At 44.8% G+C, this 19642-nt stretch overlaps 1 protein-coding gene across 1 annotated transcript; it reads left to right on the top strand.

Moving 5' to 3' along the window:
* The first annotated feature begins 841 nt into the window (after window positions 1-841).
* Window positions 842-18170, top strand: LOC121531579 (CD81 antigen-like). The gene is made up of 7 exons (XM_045216293.1): window positions 842-1318; window positions 15040-15137; window positions 15791-15865; window positions 15963-16076; window positions 16642-16743; window positions 17148-17231; window positions 17454-18170. The coding sequence occupies exons 1-7, from the start codon at window positions 1273-1275 to the stop codon at window positions 17517-17519; spliced, it is 585 nt and encodes a 194-aa protein (XP_045072228.1). The 5' UTR covers window positions 842-1272; the 3' UTR covers window positions 17520-18170.
* The last annotated feature ends 1472 nt before the right edge of the window (window positions 18171-19642 follow it).

Here is a 19642-nt window from a genome sequence, read left to right as displayed (position 1 = left end):
AAATTGGTATAGAATCAGCTTGATCCCCTCCGTCGAAGACGCTTGGACCTTCTTTTTTGATATTTTCAGTGGTATTGTTAACAAACACGCCCCCATAAAGAAAATGAGAATTAAAAACAGGTTCAGCCCCTGAATTGGTATTTCGCCTAACAGATATGGGAATTGATCAATGTTTGATTTGTTTTAAAATTCTTTGCGGGTGATATGTCTCTAAATAGGTGGAAATATGTGTCTCTAATCTGGTCATACATTTGGCAGGAGGTTAGGAAGTGCAGCACAGTTTCCACCTCATTTTGTGGGCAGTGGGCACATAGCCTGTCTTCTCTTGGGAGCCAGGTCTGCCTACGGCGGCCTGTCTATGGCAGCCAGGACCTGACTATTGCGGCCTGAGTCTGTACATAATCAAAGATTTTCTTAATTTGGGGTCCGTCACATTGGTCAGGTATTCTGCCACTGTGTACTGTCTGTTTAGGGACAAATAGCATTCTAGTTTGCTCTGTTTATTTGTTAATTCTTTGCTTTCTCATAATTTGGTTGGGTCTTTAATAGCGTTTCTGTCCTGGGGCTCTGTGGGGTCTGTTTGTGTTTGTGAACAGAGCCCCAGAACCGGCTGGCTGAGGGGACTCTTCTCCAGGTTCATCTCTCTGTAGCTGAGGACTTTGTGGGGGAATGTGTGGGTTCCTTTTAGGTGGTTGTAGAATAGTCCTAATTCTGCTCTGTATGCATTGTTTGGGGTTTTGCGTTGTACACAAAGTATATTTTTTGCAGAATTCTGCATGCAGAGTCTCAATTAGGTGTTTGTCCCATTTTTGTGAATTCTTGGTTGGTGAGCGGACCACAGAACTCACAACCATAGAGGGCAATGGGTTCGTTAACTGATTGAAGTATTTTTAGGCCGATCCTAAATAGGGATGTTGAGTTTTATGTTCATTTCGATGAAATAGAAGGCCCTTCTTGCCCTGTCTCTTTGATGGTTCACAGCTTTGTGGAAGTTACCCGTGGCGCTGATGTTTAGGCCGAAGTAGGTGTAATTCTTTGTGTGCTTTAGAGCAACAGTGTCTAGATGGAATTTGTATTTCTTGTCTTGGCTACTGGACATTTTTTAGAACACCATTATTTTTGTCTTACTGAGATTTACTGTCAGGGCCCAAGTCTGACAGAATCTGTGCAGAATATCCCTCTCTCTCTCTTTCTCCCTGACAGTTGGCTGGAGGTGTGATCTTGGGAGTGGCACTATGGCTTCGTCATGACAACCAGACCAGCAGTCTCCTCATGCAGCAGTTTGAAGGCCAGCAGGCTCCAAACACCTTCTATATCAGTAAGTAACCATGATCCCTGTGGGAATTGAACCCACAACCTCTGCCATGTGGGTGGGGAATGGGATACAACTTACTCTAGCTTCCTCCCCTCCCCTCTCTTCCCCCTCACTCTGTATAATAATAAATCCCACTTAACAGATGCTTTTATACAAGGAGACTGTATATACAGGAGCACTACAACTATGGCTTCCTCCCCCCTCCCTTTCCTCCTCTCCCCCTCCTGGGTCTATTTCTTCCCCCACCCGTCATTAATCTCACCCCCTCACCCCCCTCACCCTCTCCTCACCCCTCCTCTCCTCCTACACACAACAGGAAGTTGCTGTTATCAGAGGGCCCATGCTAGGCAAGCTGAGCTCCCCCAACAGGAAGTTGCTGTTATTAGAAGGCCCATGCTAGGCAAACTGAGCTCCCCCACAAAGACCTGCTTTCTGCTTTTCAAGTTGAACAGACAGGGGGATCTGGTGAGTTAGTGTGAGGAGGTCCCAGAAGTAGCTAAAGAGGCAAACAGCCAAGAACCAGGAAAGGGAAGAGGACCTGCGTAGTTCCGCCAGACCCTGGAGTGGCTCCTCTCTCTCTCTCTCTCTCTCTCTCTCTCTGTCTCTGTCTCTGTCTCTCTCTCTCCGTCTCTCTCTCTCTCTCTCCGTCTCTCTCTCTCTGTCTCTGTCTCTGTCTCTGTCTCTGTCTCTGTCTCTGTCTCTCTCTCTCTCTCTCCGTCTCTCTCTCTCTGTCTCTGTCTCTGTCTCTGTCTCTGTCTATGTCTCTGTCTCTCTCTCTCTCTCTGTCTCTGTCTCTGTCTCTGCTCTCTCTCTCTCTCTCTCTCCCTCTCCCTCTCCCTCTCTCTCTCTCTCTCTCTCTCTCTCTCTCTCTCTCTCCTCTCTCTCTCTCTTTCTCTCTCTCTCTCTCTCTCTCTCTCTCTCTCTCTCTCTCTCTCCTCTCTCTCTCCCTCTCTCTCTCTCTCTCTCTCTCTCTCTCTCTCTCTCTCTCTCTCTCTCTCTCTCTCTCTCTCTCTCTCTCTCTCTCTCTCTCTCTCTCTCTCTCTTCTCTCTCTCTCTCTCTCTCTCTCTCTCTCTCTCTCTCTCTCTCTCTCTCTCTCCTCTCTCTCTCTCTCTCTCTCTCTCTCTCTCTCTCTCTCTCTCTCTCTCTCTCTCTCTTCTCTCTCTCTCTCTCTCTCTCTCTCTCTCTCTCTCTCTCTCTCTCTCTCTCTCTCTCTCTCTCTCTCTCATCTCTCTCTCTCTCTCTCTCTCTCTCTCTCTCTCTCTCTCTCTCTCTCTCTCTCTCTCTCTCTCCTCTCTCTTCTCTCTCTCTCTCTCTCTCTCTCTCTCTCTCTCTCTCTCTCTCTCTCCTCTCTTTCTCTCTCTCTCTCTCTCTCTCTCTCTCTCTGTCTCTCTGCTCTCTCTCTCTCTCTCTCTCTCTCTCTCTCTCTCTCTCTCTCTCTCTCTCTCTCTCTGTAAGTGGTGATGGGACTGTAACGTCACTGATACCTCTGACAGCAGACAGGGGGTTCTTAGACACAGAATCCTAATCGGGCTTGTCTCTCCTGACTGAACTTCATAAAGGATCACATGGGGTTATTTTCTGCTCATGCATTCTCAGTTAGACGCCAAAGCCACCACTGGTGTGCGTGGACAAAGAGCTCTATTTTTCATGTCATCCAACAAACGTAAACGCCTGGAGTTTGCTAAACGGCGTTGGCACTTCAAATCAAATCAATTTGTCACATGCGCCGAATACTATACCGGGAAATGCTTACTTACAATCCGTTAACCAACAATGCAGTTCAAGAAATAGAGTTAAGAAAATATTTACTAAACAAACTAAAGTAAAAAATAAAATAAAAAAGTAACACAATAAAATAACGAATAACGAGGCTATATACAGGGGGTACCGGTACCGAGTCAATGTGCGGGGGTACAGGTTAGTCAAGGTAATTTGTACATGCACTGTAGGTAGGGGTAAAGTGACTACGCATAGATAATAAACAGCAAGTAGCAGCAGTGTAAATAGTCCGGATGGCCATTTGATTAATTGTTCAGCAGTATTATGGCTTGGGGGTAGAAGCTGTTAAGGAGCCTTTTGGACCTAGACTTGGCACTCCAGTACCACTTGCCGTGCGGTAGCAGAGAGAACAGTCTATGACTAGGGTGACTGGAGCCATTGACCATTTTTTGGGCCTTCCTCTGACACCGCCTAGTATATAGGTCCTGGATGGCAGGAAGCTTGGCCCCAGTGATGTACTGGGCTGTACGCACTACCCTCTGTAGTGCCTTACAGTCGGATGCCGAGCAGTTGCCATACTAGGCAGTGATGCAACCGGTCAGGATGCTTTCGAAGGTGCAGCTGTAGAACTTTTTGAGGATCTGGAGACCCATGCCAAATCTTTTGAGTCTCCTGAGGGGGAAAAGGCGTTGACATGACCTCTTCACGACTGTCTTGGTGTGTTTGGACCATGATAGTTTGTTGGTGATATGGACACCAATAAACTTGAAACTCTCGACCCACTCCAATACAACGCCGTCGATGTGAATACTCGGCCCTCCTTTTCCTGTAGTCCACGATCAGCTCCACACTGCCAGGTCTCTGACCTCCTCCCTATAGGCTGTCTCATCATTGTCTGTGATCAGGCCTATCACCGTTGTGTCGTCAGCAAACTTAATGATGGTGTTGGAGTCATGCTTGGCCACGCAGTCATGGGTGAACAGGGAGTACAGGAGGGGACTAAGCATGCACCCCTGAGGGGCCCCTGTGTTGAGGATCAGTGTGGCAGATGTGTTGTTGCCTACCCTTACCACCTGGGGGCGGCCCGTCAGGAAGTCCAGGATCCAGTTGCAGAGGGAGGTGTTTAGTCCCAGGGTCCTTAGCTTAGTGATGAGCTTTGTGGGCACTATGGTGTTGAACGCTGAGCTGTAGTCAATGTTGACCTGTTGAAAGGTCTTGGCTGGGTTTCTCTTTGTTGTCCATAACAATTTGCAAGCCCTGCCACAGAGCCTGTGTAGTAGGATTCAATCTTAGTCCTGTATTGACGCTTTGCCTGTTTGATGGTTCTTCTGAGGGCATAGCGGGATTTCTATGTCCCGGCCCTTGAAAGCTGCAGCTCTAGCCTTTAGCTCGGTGCGGATGTTGCCTGTAATCCAAGGCTTCTGGTTGGGATATGTACGTACGGTCACTGTGCGGACGACGACGTCGATGCACTTATTGATGAAGCCGGTGACTGAGGTGGGATACTCCTCAATGCCATTGGATGATTCCTGGAACATGTTCCAGTCTGTGCTAGCAAAACAGTCCTGTAGCTTAGCATCTGCGTCATCTGACCACTTCCATATTGAGCGAGTCACTGTTACATCCTGCTTTAGTTTTTGCTTGTAAGCAGGAATCAGGAGGATATAATTATGGTCAAATTTCCCATATGGAGGGCGAGGGACAGATTTGTATGCGTCTCTGTGTGTGGAGTAAAGGTTGTTTAGAGTTTTTTGCCTGCATTAAAGTCCCCGGCCACTAGGAGCGCCGCTTCTGGATGAGCATTTTCTTGTTTGCTTATGGCCTTATACAGCTTGTTGAGTGCGGCCTTAGTGCCAGCGTCGGTTTGTGGTGGTAAATAGACGGCTACGAAAAATATAGATGAAAACTCTCTTGGTAGATAGTGTGGTCTACAGCTTATCATGAGATACTCTACCTCAGGCGAGCAATACCTTGAGACTTCCTTAATATTAGACATCCCTCACCAGCTGTTATTGACAAATAGACACACACCCCCGCCCCTCGTCTTACCGGACGTAGCTGCTCTGTCCTGCCGATGCACGGAAAACCCAGCCAACTGGATATTATATATGTCGTCGTTCAGCCACGACTCGGTGAAACATTAGATATTACAGTTTTTAATGTCCCGTTGGTAGGATAGTCTTGAACGGAGCTCATCCAGTTTATTCTCCAGTGATTGCACGTTGGCCAATAGAACGGATGGTAGAGGCGGGTTACCCACTCGCCAATGAATTCTCACAAGGCACCCAGATCTCCTCCCCCTGTACCTCCGTCTTCTCTTCACGCGAATGACAGGGATTTGGGCCTGTTCTCGGGAGAAACAGGATATCCTTCGCGTCGGACTCATGAAAGAAAAAAATCTTAGTCCAGTTCGAGATGAGTAATCGCTGTTCTGATGAGTTACAAACAATGCGGAAAAAAACCACACAAAATGGCACAGTTGGTTAGGAACCCGTAAAACGGCAGCCATCCCCTCCGGCGCCATTCTCTCATTAAAGGTCTTGGATTGGAACCAGTACTATGGTCAGATTAACATAGAGCTCTTTGGCCACGCCCACCAGTGGTGGGTTTGGCATCGAAATGAGGAATCATATGCAGAAAATAACCCCACACCTACTGTAAAATATGGTGGTGGATCTTTGATGTTATGGGGCTATTTTGCTTCCACTGGTCCTGTGGCCCTTGTTGAGGTCCAAGGCATCATGAACTTTACCCAGTACCAGGACATTTTAGCCAAAGACCTGGTTGCCTCTGCCAGGAGGCTGAAAGTTGGCCGCAAGCGAACCTTCCAGCAAGACAATAACCTCAAGCACACATCAACATCCACAAAGCAATGATTATTTCACCACAAAATCAACATTTTGCAATGGCCATCTCAGGCCCTGTATTTGAACACCATTGAAAACCTGTGGTTTGAATTGAAGAGGGCAGTCCATAAGCGCAGACGAAGGATATCAAGGATCTGGAAGGATTCTGTATGGAGGAACGGTCTAAGATCCCTCCCAATGTGTTCTCCAATCTCATAAACATTTTAGAAAAAGGCTCAGTGCCATTATCCTCACAAGGTGAGGTATTTAAAGGTTTTGAAAACAGGGGTGTCAATCATTTTGACCCCTACCTTGTTGAGCAAAAATATATCTTACTTGTTAAACAAAATCTATTTTTCTGAGCATTTGTATTAGTATCAAATAAAATAATTTCTTTATCAAGGTTGTCAATAATTCCGGACACCAATGTACAGACAGCAGGCCTCTATAACGCTGGAAACCCCAATGTTGGTCGGCTGGGTGTCTTTGGGTGTGTCCAACCCCAGGACCTGCAAAGACACATTAACTGTATTATTCCTGCAGAGTTCAGGGTTACTGTATTATTCCTGCAGAGTTAAGGGTTACTTCACCATCACTTATTTCACTCTCAGCCTCTTCTACCTTGGCCCCATAATGACCACTTTAAAATATACATGGTCTGAACGTTTCAAAGGGTTCCACAAGTCTGCATGTAGGCTTTAGGCTATTCTGTTTGTTGTGGTAGCAAAATATAGCGCCCATTAATTCAAATGTAGGTTTCTCCACTCCCATACTTACCTCAGTTAAGTACACAGAGACGGTAAACCTCCTGGTGGGACACCATGCTTTTATAGCAGGGAACAGTCCAACCAGCCCAACCAGCCAGGGCAAACTGATGATTGGAGGGGGTACAGCGATGCAGTGGCTTTCTTCTCTCCTACCACTCAAACACACGCCCTTTGCATAATTAAAATAATCTTGTACATCTGGGCTCCTTATAAATTAGAGTTGAGAGTGTTTTTTTTTTTTTTTAGCCTGCCTGGAAACTCCAAACTGGTGTTTATGTAGGGCTGGAAACTTAGAAATATACACCCGCTCCTGGGCTCCCCTCCTCCCAGACCAGCTGAAGGCGTTGGTGGTACAGACAAGGCAGCTGTCAGTCACCACTAGCGCAGTAGGAGGACAGACGGACAGACAATCTGTGTGTTGTTGAGGACGTCCTCTGGCTCTGTAGTTGATTCTGTAGTCGGACTCTGTAGTTGATTCCGTAGTCGGACTCTGTAGTTTATTCTGTGACAGACTAGTGGGTGGAGAGTGTTGAAAGAAGTGCCACTGATGATTAAAGCCTTGTACTTGACCAACTAGTTGAAAAAGCTGAATGTTTGATTACCAGAATAATTTGAATGTGGGGTTAGGGTTATCAACAAGTAACAAGACTGTGAAGAGGGAAGTTCGGTGATACATTGGTGGGAAGAAAAAGGAAGACATAAGTGGTTGAAAAAGTCCACAATAAAAGCATTTTTGCCGTGTCTGGTTTACCGATAAGTTGTTACTGGTATAGAAATATCTTTCATATCCATCTGTATTGATCATTTTCACAACATGCATGTTCTCCCTCTCAGCAGGTTGTGTGTTTGTGTGTGTGTGTGTGTGTGTGTGTGTGTGTGTGTGAGAGAGATGGCAAGAGAGAGAGAGAGAGAGAGAGAGAGAGAGAGAGAGAGAGAGAGAGAGAGAGAGAGAGGTAGAAGACATGGAAGGAGGACTATTATTAACTCACAAAGAGCCTTATCTCCATAGTGTTGTCATCCTCCCTCTTGTCACCTGTCATCCTCCCTCTTGTCACCTGTCATCCTCCCTCTTGTCACCTGTCATCCTCCCTCTTGTCACCTGTCATCCTCCCTCTTGTCACCTGTCATCCTCACTCTTGTCATCTGTCATCCTCCCTCTTGTCACCTGTCATCCTCCCTCTTGTCATCTGTCATCCTCCCTCTTGTCATCTGTCATCCTCCCTCTTGTCACCTGTCATCCTCCCTCTTGTCACCTGTCATCCTCCCTCTTGTCACCTGTCATCCTCCCACTTGTCACCTGTCATCCTCCCTCTCGTCACCTGTCATCCTCCCTCTTGTCACCTGTCATCCTCCCTCTCATCACCTGTCATCCTCCCTCTTGTCACCTGTCATCCTCCCTCTCATCACCTGTCATCCTCCCTCTTGTCAACTGTCATCCTCCCTCTTGTCATCTGTCATCCTCCCTCTTGTCACCTGTCATCCTCCCTCTTGTCACCTGTCATCCTCCCTCTTGTCATCCTCCCTCTCGTCACCTGTCATCCTCCCTTTTGTCACCTGTCATCCTCCCTCTTGTCACCTGTCATCCTCCCTCTAGTCACCTGTCATCCTCCCTCGTCACCTATGTCTATATTTACAGCCATCCCGATCATCAGCCAAAAACAATAGGATTTTTAACTATTAGCATAATTTAAAGGCTATCATTGATGGTGCATTAAAGATACATTGAAACATTATTGGGTTTTTCTCAACTCAATGATTATGAAGTCAAACTTGGATGTGGACTAGACCCTTAACTAATATCATTCTAAGAATTATATAAGAGCCACATACTGTATAAGACTTATGTAAGAGCCACGTATAATTCTACATATCCCATATATAACTTTATGTTCCCGTAACTATAGAGGTCTCTGATGTGGAGTATCTGGGTCAATAACGTAGTCGTCTTTAAACTGTCAGAACTGTGGGAATTAGAGGGAACTCCATTTTTGGGATCTCTATCCAAATGGAGGGTTTTAGCTGATGTTTGCCAACCGGAGAAGCTATAAATAAATAAACTTCCCTGGTGGTTTAACCTAGTCCCTGGATGCGTCCCAAACGACACCGTATTCAGACCCTCTCCCTTCAGCTCTCTATACCCTGTCAGAGCTTAAAGGGTTGTTGTTATAGTGATGGAGGGGAATGCTGCTCCCAAATGTGCTGCTCCCAAATGAGTCCCAAATGGCACCCTATTCACTATATAGTGCACTACTTTTGACTTCAACCCCCTGGGCTCTGGTTAAAAGAGCACTACATAGAGAAAAGGGTGCCATTTGGGACCTTTATTGCATAGCTTAGTCCCTACTCCCTGGCAGCACAACAAAAACAGAAACGCCTGGAAGAGAGAGACGGACAAATGGAGAGGGCCCTAGGGTCACTGGGAGGGTGGTGAGAGATAGTGATAGAGAGAGAGAGAGAGAGCAAAAGGGAGAGAGAGAAAGAGAAAGAGAGAGAGAGAGAGAGAGAGAGAGAGAGAGAGAGAGAGAGAGAGAGAGAGAGAGAGAGAGAGAGAGAGAGAGAGAGAGAGAGAGAGAGAAGGCAGGTGGGATGGAGGGAGGGAGGGAGGGAGGGAGGGAGTGAGGGAGGGAGGGAGACAGACAGAGAGAGAGAGAGAGAGAGAGAGAGAGAGAGAGAGAGAGAGAGAGAGAAGGTAGAAGACATGGAAGGAGGACTATTATTAACTCACAAAGAGCCTTATCTCCATAGTGTTGTCATCCTCCCTCTTGTCACCTGTCATCCTCCCTCTTGTCACCTGTCATCCTCCCTCTTGTCACCTGTCATCCTCCCTCTTGTCACCTGTCATCCTCCCTCTTGTCACCTGTCATCCTCACTCTTGTCATCTGTCATCCTCCCTCTTGTCACCTGTCATCCTCCCTCTTGTCACCTGTCATCCTCCCTCTTGTCACCTGTCATCCTCCCTCTTGTCACCTGTCATCCTCACTCTTGTCATCTGTCATCCTCCCTCTTGTCACCTGTCATCCTCCCTCTTGTCATCTGTCATCCTCCCTCTTGTCATCTGTCATCCTCCCTCTTGTCACCTGTCATCCTCCCTCTTGTCACCTGTCATCCTCCCTCTTGTCACCTGTCATCCTCCCTCTTGTCACCTGTCATCCTCCCTCTCGTCACCTGTCATCCTCCCTCTTGTCACCTGTCATCCTCCCTCTTGTCACCTGTCATCCTCCCACTTGTCACCTGTCATCCTCCCTCTCGTCACCTGTCATCCTCCCTCTTGTCACCTGTCATCCTCCCTCTTGTCACCTGTCATCCTCCCTCTCATCACCTGTCATCCTCCCTCTTGTCACCTGTCATCCTCCCTCTCATCACCTGTCATCCTCCCTCTTGTCAACTGTCATCCTCCCTCTTGTCATCTGTCATCCTCCCTCTTGTCACCTGTCATCCTCCCTCTTGTCACCTGTCATCCTCCCTCTTGTCACCTGTCATCCTCCCTCTCATCACCTGTCATCCTCCCTCTCGTCACCTGTCATCCTCCCTTTTGTCACCTGTCATCCTCCCTCTTGTCACCTGTCATCCTCCCTCTAGTCACCTGTCATCCTCCCTCGTCACCTATGTCTATATTTACAGCCATCCCGATCATCAGCCAAAAACAATAGGATTTTTAACTATTAGCATAATTTAAGGGCTATCATTGATGGTGCATTAAAGATACATTGAAACATTATTGGGTTTTTCTCAACTCAATGATTATGAAGTCAAACTTGGATATGGACTAGACCCTTAACTAATATCATTCTAAGAATTATATAAGAGCCACATACTGTATAAGACTTATGTAAGAGCCACGTATAATTCTACATATCCCATATATAACTTTATGTTCCCGTAACTATAGAGGTCTCTGATGTGGAGTATCTGGGTCAATAACGTAGTCGTCTTTAAACTGTCAGAACTGTGGGAATTAGAGGGAACTCCATTTTAGGGATCTCTATCCAAATGGAGGGTTTTAGCTGATGTTTGCCAACCGGAGAAGCTATAAATAAATAAACTTCCCTGGTGGTTTAACCTAGTCCCTGGATGCGTCCCAAACGACACCGTATTCAGACCCTCTCCCTTCAGCTCTCTATACCCTGTCAGAGCTTAAAGGGTTGTTGTTATAGTGATGGAGGGGAATGCTGCTCCTTGGCTGAGTCCCAAATGGCACCCTATTCACTATATAGTGCACTACTTTTGACTTCAACCCCCTGGGCTCTGGTTAAAAGAGCACTACATAGAGAAAAGCTTAGTCCCTACTCCCTGCCAGCACAACAGAAACAGAAACGCCTGGAAGAGAGAGACGGACAAATGGAGAGGGCCCTAGGGTCACTGGGAGGGTGGTGAGAGAAAGGGAGAGAGAGAAAGAGAAAGAGAAAGAGAAAGAGAAAGAGAAAGAGAGAGAGAGAGAGAGAGAGAGAGAGAGGGAGAGAGGGAGAGAGAGAGAGAGGGAGGGAGGGAGGGAGGGAGGGAGAGAGAGAGAGAGAGAGAGAGAGAGAGAGAGAGAGAGAGAGAGACAGAGAGAGAGAGAGAGAGAGAGAGAGAGAGAGAGAGAGAGACAGACAGACAGACAGACAGACAGACAGACAGACAGACAGACAGACAGACAGACAGACAGACAGACGAAAAGAGAGATGTTAGAGCAGGGCTGGGTAACAATAATTATTCTGAAATATATATATTTTTAGCGCCTTTTTTTTCTCACAATTTCAATTAAATTCTGATTACGATCTTGTCTCATCGCTGCAACTTCCCAACGGGCTCAGGAGAGGCGAAGGTTGAGTCATGCGTCCTCCGAAACATGACCCGCCAAACCACACTCCTTAACACCCGCACACTTAACCTGGAAGCCAGCTGCACCAGTATGCGAAGGAAACACCGTTCAACTGACGACCGAAGTCAGCCTGCAGGCGCCCGGCCCGCCACAAGTAGTCGCTAAAACGTTATGAGCCAAGTAAAGCCCCCCTGGCCAAACCCTCCCCATAACCCGGACGACGCTGGGCCAATTGTGCGCCGCCCTATAGGACTCCCGGTCACTGCCGGTTGTGACACAGCCTGGGATCGAACACAGGTCTGTAGTGACGCCTCAAGCACTGTGATGCAGTGCCTTAGACCACTGCACCACTCGGTAGGCCCCTGAGATGATTATCTGACCATTTTACTCGCCCTACTGAAATGGATACTTGCATAGTGGAGTCGTTTGTTAAGACATGTAGCTAGCTAGCTAAACAATGAACTAAAAAAGCAGTCCCAAACAAATCTGTGCGGCCCTCCACTGAATTTTGAGAATTCCGATGCGGCACTCGATCCAAAATGATTGCCCAACCCTGTGTTAGAGGGGTTATAGAAGACTCAGAGCTTTTCACAGTGTCTTTAGACTGCTCTGTCAGGGTGGATTAGGAGTGTGTGTGTTTGTCTGAACTACAGAGGACCATGTTCTACCAACTGAACTACAGAGGACCATGTTCTACCAACTGAACTACAGAGGACCATGCTCTACCAACTGAACTACAGAGGACCATGCTCTACCAACTGAACTACAGAGGACCATGTTCTACCAACTGAACTACAGAGGACCATGTTCTACCAACTGAACTACAGAGGACCATGTTCTACCAACTGAACTACAGAGGACCATGTTCTACCAACTGAACTACAGAGGACCATGTTCTACCAACTGAACTACAGAGGACCATGTTCTACCAACTGAACTACAGAGGACCATGTTCTACCAACTGAACTACAGAGGACCATGCTCTACCAACTGAACTACAGAGGACCATGCTCTACCAACTGAACTACAGAGGACCATGTTCTACCAACTGAACTACAGAGGACCATGCTCTACCAACTGAACTACAGAGGACCATGTTCTACCAACTGAACTACAGAGGACCATGTTCTACCAACTGAACTACAGAGGACCATGCTCTACCAACTGAACTACAGAGGACCATGTTCTACCAACTGAACTACAGAGGACCATGTTCTACCAACTGAACTACAGAGGACCATGCTCTACCAACTGAACTACAGAGGACCATGTTCTACCAACTGAACTACAGAGGACCATGTCATACCAACTACATTTACATTTTAGTCATTTAGCGACTTACAGTTAGTGAGTGCATACATTTTAATACTGGTCCCCCGTGGGAATTGAACCCACAATCCTGGGTTGCAAGCGCCATGCTCTACCAACTGAGCTACAGAGGACCAGAGGAATTTCGGGAAAATATTAAACCCTATCGTTTGTGGGCAGAGGGGAGGGCGGCATTTCCTGCCTGGGTCCACGTCGCTGTCAGTATGTGTGTGTATTCGTTTGTGTGTATGTGTGTAATGTGTATGCGTGTATGTGTGTGTGATTCCTCCTCCCTCTCAGTCAGGATGGATCTGGAAAGTCTTCCTGTCCCAGTAAAAGGATCTTACAGGATGCCCTCTTCGTCTCACATGTCATATCTTTGGACAGGGACACCACCAGGAAAAAGACCAAGAACTCTGTTACAATAGTTGGTTTCTGTGGGGGTTATCATACTGACTTATCATACGGACTTATCATACTGCCACCTGGTGGTGTTTCCCACATAAACCAAGATTCAATCCAATGTGTGTACAGAGCAGAACACTAGACTGCAGACAATGCGCCTTTTAAAGGGAATTTCCCCAATTTTAGTCACTGTCACTAGCCGGCTACCACCCGGTTACTCAACCCTGCACCTTAGAGGCTGCTGCCCTATGTACATAGACATGGAATCACTGGTCACTTTAATAATGGAACACTATTGCTGTACGTATGCTATTCTATCCTACGTATTCTTCAGATATACTACATATTCTATCCCCATACTGTCCATAATGCCTATACATGCCATCACACACATATACAGTTGAAGTCGGAAGTTTACACACACTTAGGTTGGATTCATTAAAACTTGTTTTTCAACCACACTTCAACCACATGTCTTGTTAACAAACTATCGTTTTGGCAAGTCGGTTAGGACATCTACTTTGTGCATGACACAAGTCATTTTTCCAACAATTGTTTACAGACAGATGATTTCACTTATAATTCACTGTATCGCAATTCCAGTGGGTCAGAAGTTTACATACACTAAGTTTACTGTGCCTTTAAACAGCTTGGATAATCCCAGAAATTGATGTCATGGCCTTAGAAGCTTCTGATAGGCTAATTGACATAATTTGAGTCATTTGGAGGTGTACCTGTGGATGTATTTCAAGGCCTACCTTCAAACTCAGTGCCTCTTTGCTTGACATCCATGGGAAAATCATAAGAAATCAGCCAAGACCTCAGAAAAAATATTGTAGACCTCCACAAGTCTGGTTCATCCTTGGGAGCAATTTCCAAACGCCTGAAGGTACCACGTTCATCTGTACAAACGACAGTACGCAAGTATAAACACCATGGGACCACGCAGGCCGCCATACCGCTCAGGAAGGAGACGCATTCTGTCTCCTAGAGATGAACGTACTTTGGTGCGAAAAGTGCAAATCAATCCCAGAACAACAGCAAAGGAGGAAACAGATACAAAAGTATCTATATCCACAGTAAAACAAGGAATTTTTACTAGGATTAAATATCAGTAATTTTGATATTTTCAGCTGTGCTAACATAGTTGCAAAAGGGTTTTCTAATGATCAATTAGGCTTTTAAAATGATAAACTTGGATTAGCAAACACAACGTGCCATTGGAACACAGGACTGATGGTTGCTGATAATGGGCCTCTGTACGCCTATGTAGATATTCCATTACAAATCAGCCGCTTCCAGCTACAATAGCCATTTACAACATTAACAATGTCTACACTGTATTTCTGATCAATTTGATGTTATTTTAATTATTTTTTTGTTCATTTTCTTTCGAAAACAAGGAAATCTCGAAGTGACCCCAAACTTTTGAACTGTAGTGTGTCTATATATACTCCGACATTGCTTGTCCTAATATTTCTATATTTCTTAATTCCATTATTTTACTTTTAGATTTGTGTGTATTGTTGTGAATTGTTAGAAACTACTGCACGATTGGAGCTAGGAACACAAGCATTTCGCTCCAACCGCAATAACATCTGCTAAATACAGTATGTGTATGCGACCAATAACATTTTACTTTATTGGATTCTATTTTTTATCAGATTTTTGCTTGCTGGACCTTATTTGTTTATTGACATTTGTCAATAACACTCATGAATCCAACTGTTTATGTCAAATGGTTTAATTCTACTAGGTTGTCCTGAAAAGAAAATGGCAAAACACTTCAACGTGAGGCTCAATATGAGGGCAGACCAAGCAGATTAATTTAAGCTTTTTTCACTGTGGGACCAATGGAGTTGTTTCTTCTTCTCTAGGTGTGTACATCCTGATAGCGGTGGGAGCTGTGATGATGTTTGTAGGGTTCCTTGGTTGCTATGGTGCCATCCAGGAATCTCAGTGTCTCCTGGGAACGGTGAGTGAGTGAACACTAGAGGGCAGCAAACACACCGCGTCTCTAAGGGCATACGCTCCAACATTGGAGAGTAGCACGGCCCTATAGCGCTCTCTCTCAGGAATGGAATATATATTTCGTTATCCATTGGTTAGAACGTTAAATGTGTCTTTTGCCTTTATTAAAACATCCAGATATACACACATGTTGAGAGGCACAGGGTCAGCCGTAGTGCAGTGATCCTAGATGGACAGCAATATTGACAGACCTCTCAACATGGGAGAGTATCACATCCCTACAGCTTTCCCTTTCAGTAGCACAGCCATCTATGTGTCTCACTGTGTCTCTCTGTGTCTCTCTGTGTCTCTCTGTGTCTCTCTGTGTCTCTCTGTGTCTCTCTGTGTCTCTCTGTGTCTGTGTAACACCGCTCTCTTTCTCAGTAACACTGCCCTACAGCGCTCTCTCTCTCAGTAACACAGCCGTTCAACACACAGGAGAGTAACACAGCCTTTCAAATCTCTGGGCCCATCTCTCAATAACAAACCCTCCAGTTCTCTCTTTCTCAGAGAACAATCCTTTTTGTAGAAGATCAAGTTTTGGCCTTCAGTTAGGTAAAGCCCTGAGATGACACTTATCCCCATGTTTAAAGCTTGACAAATTCATCTCTCTTTCAGTTCTTCTTCATGCTGGTGTGCCTCTTCGCCTGTGAGGTGGCTGCTGGGATCTGGGGATTCAGTAACCGAGACACAGTAAGACACACGCACACACACGCGCACACACATGCACACACACACACACACACACACACATCGACTTTACCAGCTTTGCTATCTTTGTCCGTTCCAGATCTCCAAGGAGATGATTAACTTCTATGATGTGGCTTACATAAAGTCAGTGGATGTCGTAGACTCCCCCACCAAAACAGCTGCTATCAAAGTCCTGGAGGTGTTCCACGAGACTGTACGTCATCACTCTCACCTCTGGGTTATTTCATCATCGTATCAATCTGTTAAATTGAGTGTAGCATAATGTAGTAATGTGATCATAAAATAATGTAGTAATGTGATCATAAAGCAGTAGCTATTCTTGTCGATCCTGTGATCATAATTGGCTGCGTTTACATCTTATTTTTTTCATTAATTGGTCAATTGAACCAATCAGATCAGCTGTGAAAAAGAGCTTGTCTGAAAAGATCTGATGTGATTGGTCAAAAGACCAATTAGTGGGGGAAGAATAATCAGAATTGGGCTGCTGGAGTAAATGCAGCCAATGTTGAAAATGTATCTGTTATTGTTGAGGGGAAAAAGATGCACATTATATTATTTCAGAGTTATTTCATGATAACCGTGGTCTAATTTTTGGAACAATATAAAATATATTCTCCTCAATGTAATAGTTGTACTGTGATGGTTCTATAGAACTGAGGGAGGTCTGGGGGAGAGAAATGTCAATCAATTAATCAATCAATAAATCAATTAATCAATCAATGGCATGACTGACCGGATGTCTCTACCTGTGTCCTCAGCTGGACTGCTGTGGTAAAGGAGATGATTCCCCCTTATTCAAACAAGTAGCCGGAGCCCTGTGTCCCAAGAAGACCCTGGACGATGCCTTGTTGAAACCACAGGTACAGTTCACACATCGCGTTGTTCCCCCAGGTCAATGTCCAATGATTCGTAAGGGGTTGGGTTAAATATGGAAGACACATTTAGGTTGAACGCATTCAGTTGTGCAACTGACGAGGTATCCCCCCTTTCCCTTTCCAATGTTTTGATATTCAGTGAAATAGTTCAAATGGATGTTTTGGAATATTTGGATTGGCTAAAAATTGACGACCCAAAACAGCTTTCTCCCCTGGGAGGGAATCATAATCATTATTACTGTAAATCTCTACGTACTATTTCAATGAATGCTTTACACAGCACATTGGTATGACGGACGGGGGGGCGGACGGACGGACGGACGGACGGACGGGGGCAACAGTTTAAATGTTGGTCCCTTAATCCCATCACTATGTTCCCCTCCCACTAGAGCTGTCATCTGAAGCTGAAGGAACTGTTCGCTGAGAAGCTCTGCCTGATTGGTCTAGCTGCCCTGGTGGTCGCTGTCATCATGGTGAGTAGTGTTACCGTGGAGACTGTCCTGGACCGCAGTTGGATCGCTTTTCTGTTATATTCTGTAATCCACCGCGCTACAGTAAACACAACTTTGGAAGCCTTTGACAGTTGCTATCTGCACAGACAGAAAGGTTCTCCTGACCTCTGCTGTCCTGACTGAGTGCAGACAGATGTTGAATTCTTGATTTTTAAAGGCCTTCCTCTTCTTCTCCCACTGTAGATCTTTGAGATGATCTTCACCATGGTTCTCTGCTGTGGGATCCGCAACGCCACCCCAGTGTACTAGAACCACAGAACTGTAATAGAACCACGGAACCATAGAACCACGGAAACATGGAATCATAGAACCACAGAACCATAATGGAGGGAGAAGTCAACTAAGGGGATACAAATGTTACGTTTTGTGTTGTAGTTCCTGTTCATTCTTATTATATTGCAGGCTCATGTACAGTTTTATGTGTACATTTCATATGTACATTTCTATCAGTATTTTTTTAATGGAGACTAGATTTTACTACAGTATATTTGTTAATTATGTTTTAACAATACTCCTAATATAAGTTTGAGTCTTTCGATGATCGTTGATTAAATGCCAGGCTGTGACCAACAGACATTCAGCATCTCTCTAATGCTAAACCTTTTACTAATTGATTTTTTTTTATCTTTGAGCCTTTTGTATGTTTTCGTGCAGGACTACTCCAAGGCTGAAGAGTTCAGTGCTCTTTTTTATGGTTGTATAATCTGTAGATATTCATTGAGAATGCGTCCAAAATGGCACCCTGTTCCCTTTATAGTGCACTACTTTTCCCACGGTCCATGAGGGCTCTAGTGAAAAGTAGTGCACTGTATAGAGAATAGGGTGCTACTTTGGGACGCATCCTGTATTTCATTAGTGGTTCGGCTACGCTTGAAGTGGAATAAAAAAGGTGCAGACAAACCGTTTAAGAAAACGTCATTATTCATTAAGAGGTGCCGGTACTCATATTATTCTATAAGAGGTGCCGGTACTCATATTATTCTATAAGAGAAGCCAGTACTCATATTATTCTATAAGAGGTGCCGGTACTCATATTATCCTATAAGAGGTGCCAGTACTCATATTATTCTATAAGAGGTGCCGGTACTCATATTATCCTATAAGAGGTGCCGGTACTCATATTATTCTATAAGAGGTGTCGGTACTCATATTATTCTATAAGAGGTGCCGGTACTCATATTATTCTATAAGAGAAGCCAGTACTCATATTATTCTATAAGAGGTGCCGGTACTCATATTATCCTATAAGAGGTGCCAGTACTCATATTTTTACATTTACATTTTAGTCATTTAGCAGACGCTCTTATCCAGAGCGACTTACAGTTAGTGAGTGCATACATATTTTTTATATTTTTCATACTGGCCCCCCATGAGAATTGAACCCACAACCCTGGCGTTGCAAACGCCATGCTCTACCAACTGAGCTACACGGGACTATATTATCCTATAAGAGGTGCCAGTACTCATATTATTCTATAAGAGGTGCCGGTACTCATATTATCCTATAAGAGTTGCCGGTACTCATATTATTCTATAAGAGGTGTCGGTACTCATATTATTCTATAAGAGGTGCCGGTACTCATATTATTCTATAAGAGAAGCCAGTACTCATATTATTCTATAAGTGGTGCCGGTACTCATATTATCCTATAAGAGGTGCCAGTACTCATATTATTCTATAAGAGGTGTCGGTACTCATATTATTCTAAAAGAGAAGCCAGTACTCATATTATTCTATAAGAGGTGCCGGTACCCATATTATCCTATAATAGGTGCCAGTACTCATATTATTCTATAAGAGAAGCCAGTACTCATATTATTCTATAAGAGGTGTCGGTACTCATATTATCCTATAAGAGGTGCCAGTACTCATATTATTCTATAAGAGGTGCCGGTACCCATATTATCCTATAAGAGGTGCCAGTACTCATATTATTCTATAAGAGAAGCCAGTACTCATATTATTCTATAAGAGGTGTCGGTACTCATATTATCCTATAAGAGGTGCCAGTACTCATATTATTATTTAAGAGGTGTCGGTACTCATATTATTCTATAAGAGAAGCTAGTACTCATATTATCCTATAAGAGGTGCCAGTACTCATATTATACCTAAAATTCTATGAGGTGCCAGTACTCGTATTAGAGCTAATATTCTATAAGAGGTGCCGGTACTCATATTATTCTATAAGAGGTGCCGGTACTCATATTAGAGCAAATATTCTATAAGAGGTGAAGGTACTCATATCACAGCTAATATTCTATAAGAGGTTCCAGTACTCATATTAGAGGTACAATTCTGTAAGAGGTGCCAGTACTCATATTATTCTATAAGAGGTGCCGGTCCTCAAATTATAGCTATTATTCTATAA

The sequence above is a fragment of the Coregonus clupeaformis genome, unplaced genomic scaffold (assembly GCF_020615455.1).
Source record: "Coregonus clupeaformis isolate EN_2021a unplaced genomic scaffold, ASM2061545v1 scaf0667, whole genome shotgun sequence".
NCBI lineage: Eukaryota > Metazoa > Chordata > Actinopteri > Salmoniformes > Salmonidae > Coregonus > Coregonus clupeaformis.
This window is presented reverse-complemented; position numbering and strand designations above follow the sequence as displayed.

Excerpts from the sequence above, each read along its gene's own strand:
- LOC121531579 (XM_045216293.1), top strand. The coding sequence starts at position 1,273 with ATGCAGCAGTTTGAAGGCCAGCAGGCTCCAAACACCTTCTATATCA. Across the intron at positions 1,319-15,039 it reads TCCAAACACCTTCTATATCA|GTGTGTACATCCTGATAGCG; the intron begins GTAAGTAACCAT and ends CTTCTTCTCTAG. Across the intron at positions 15,866-15,962 it reads GATTCAGTAACCGAGACACA|ATCTCCAAGGAGATGATTAA; the intron begins GTAAGACACACG and ends TGTCCGTTCCAG.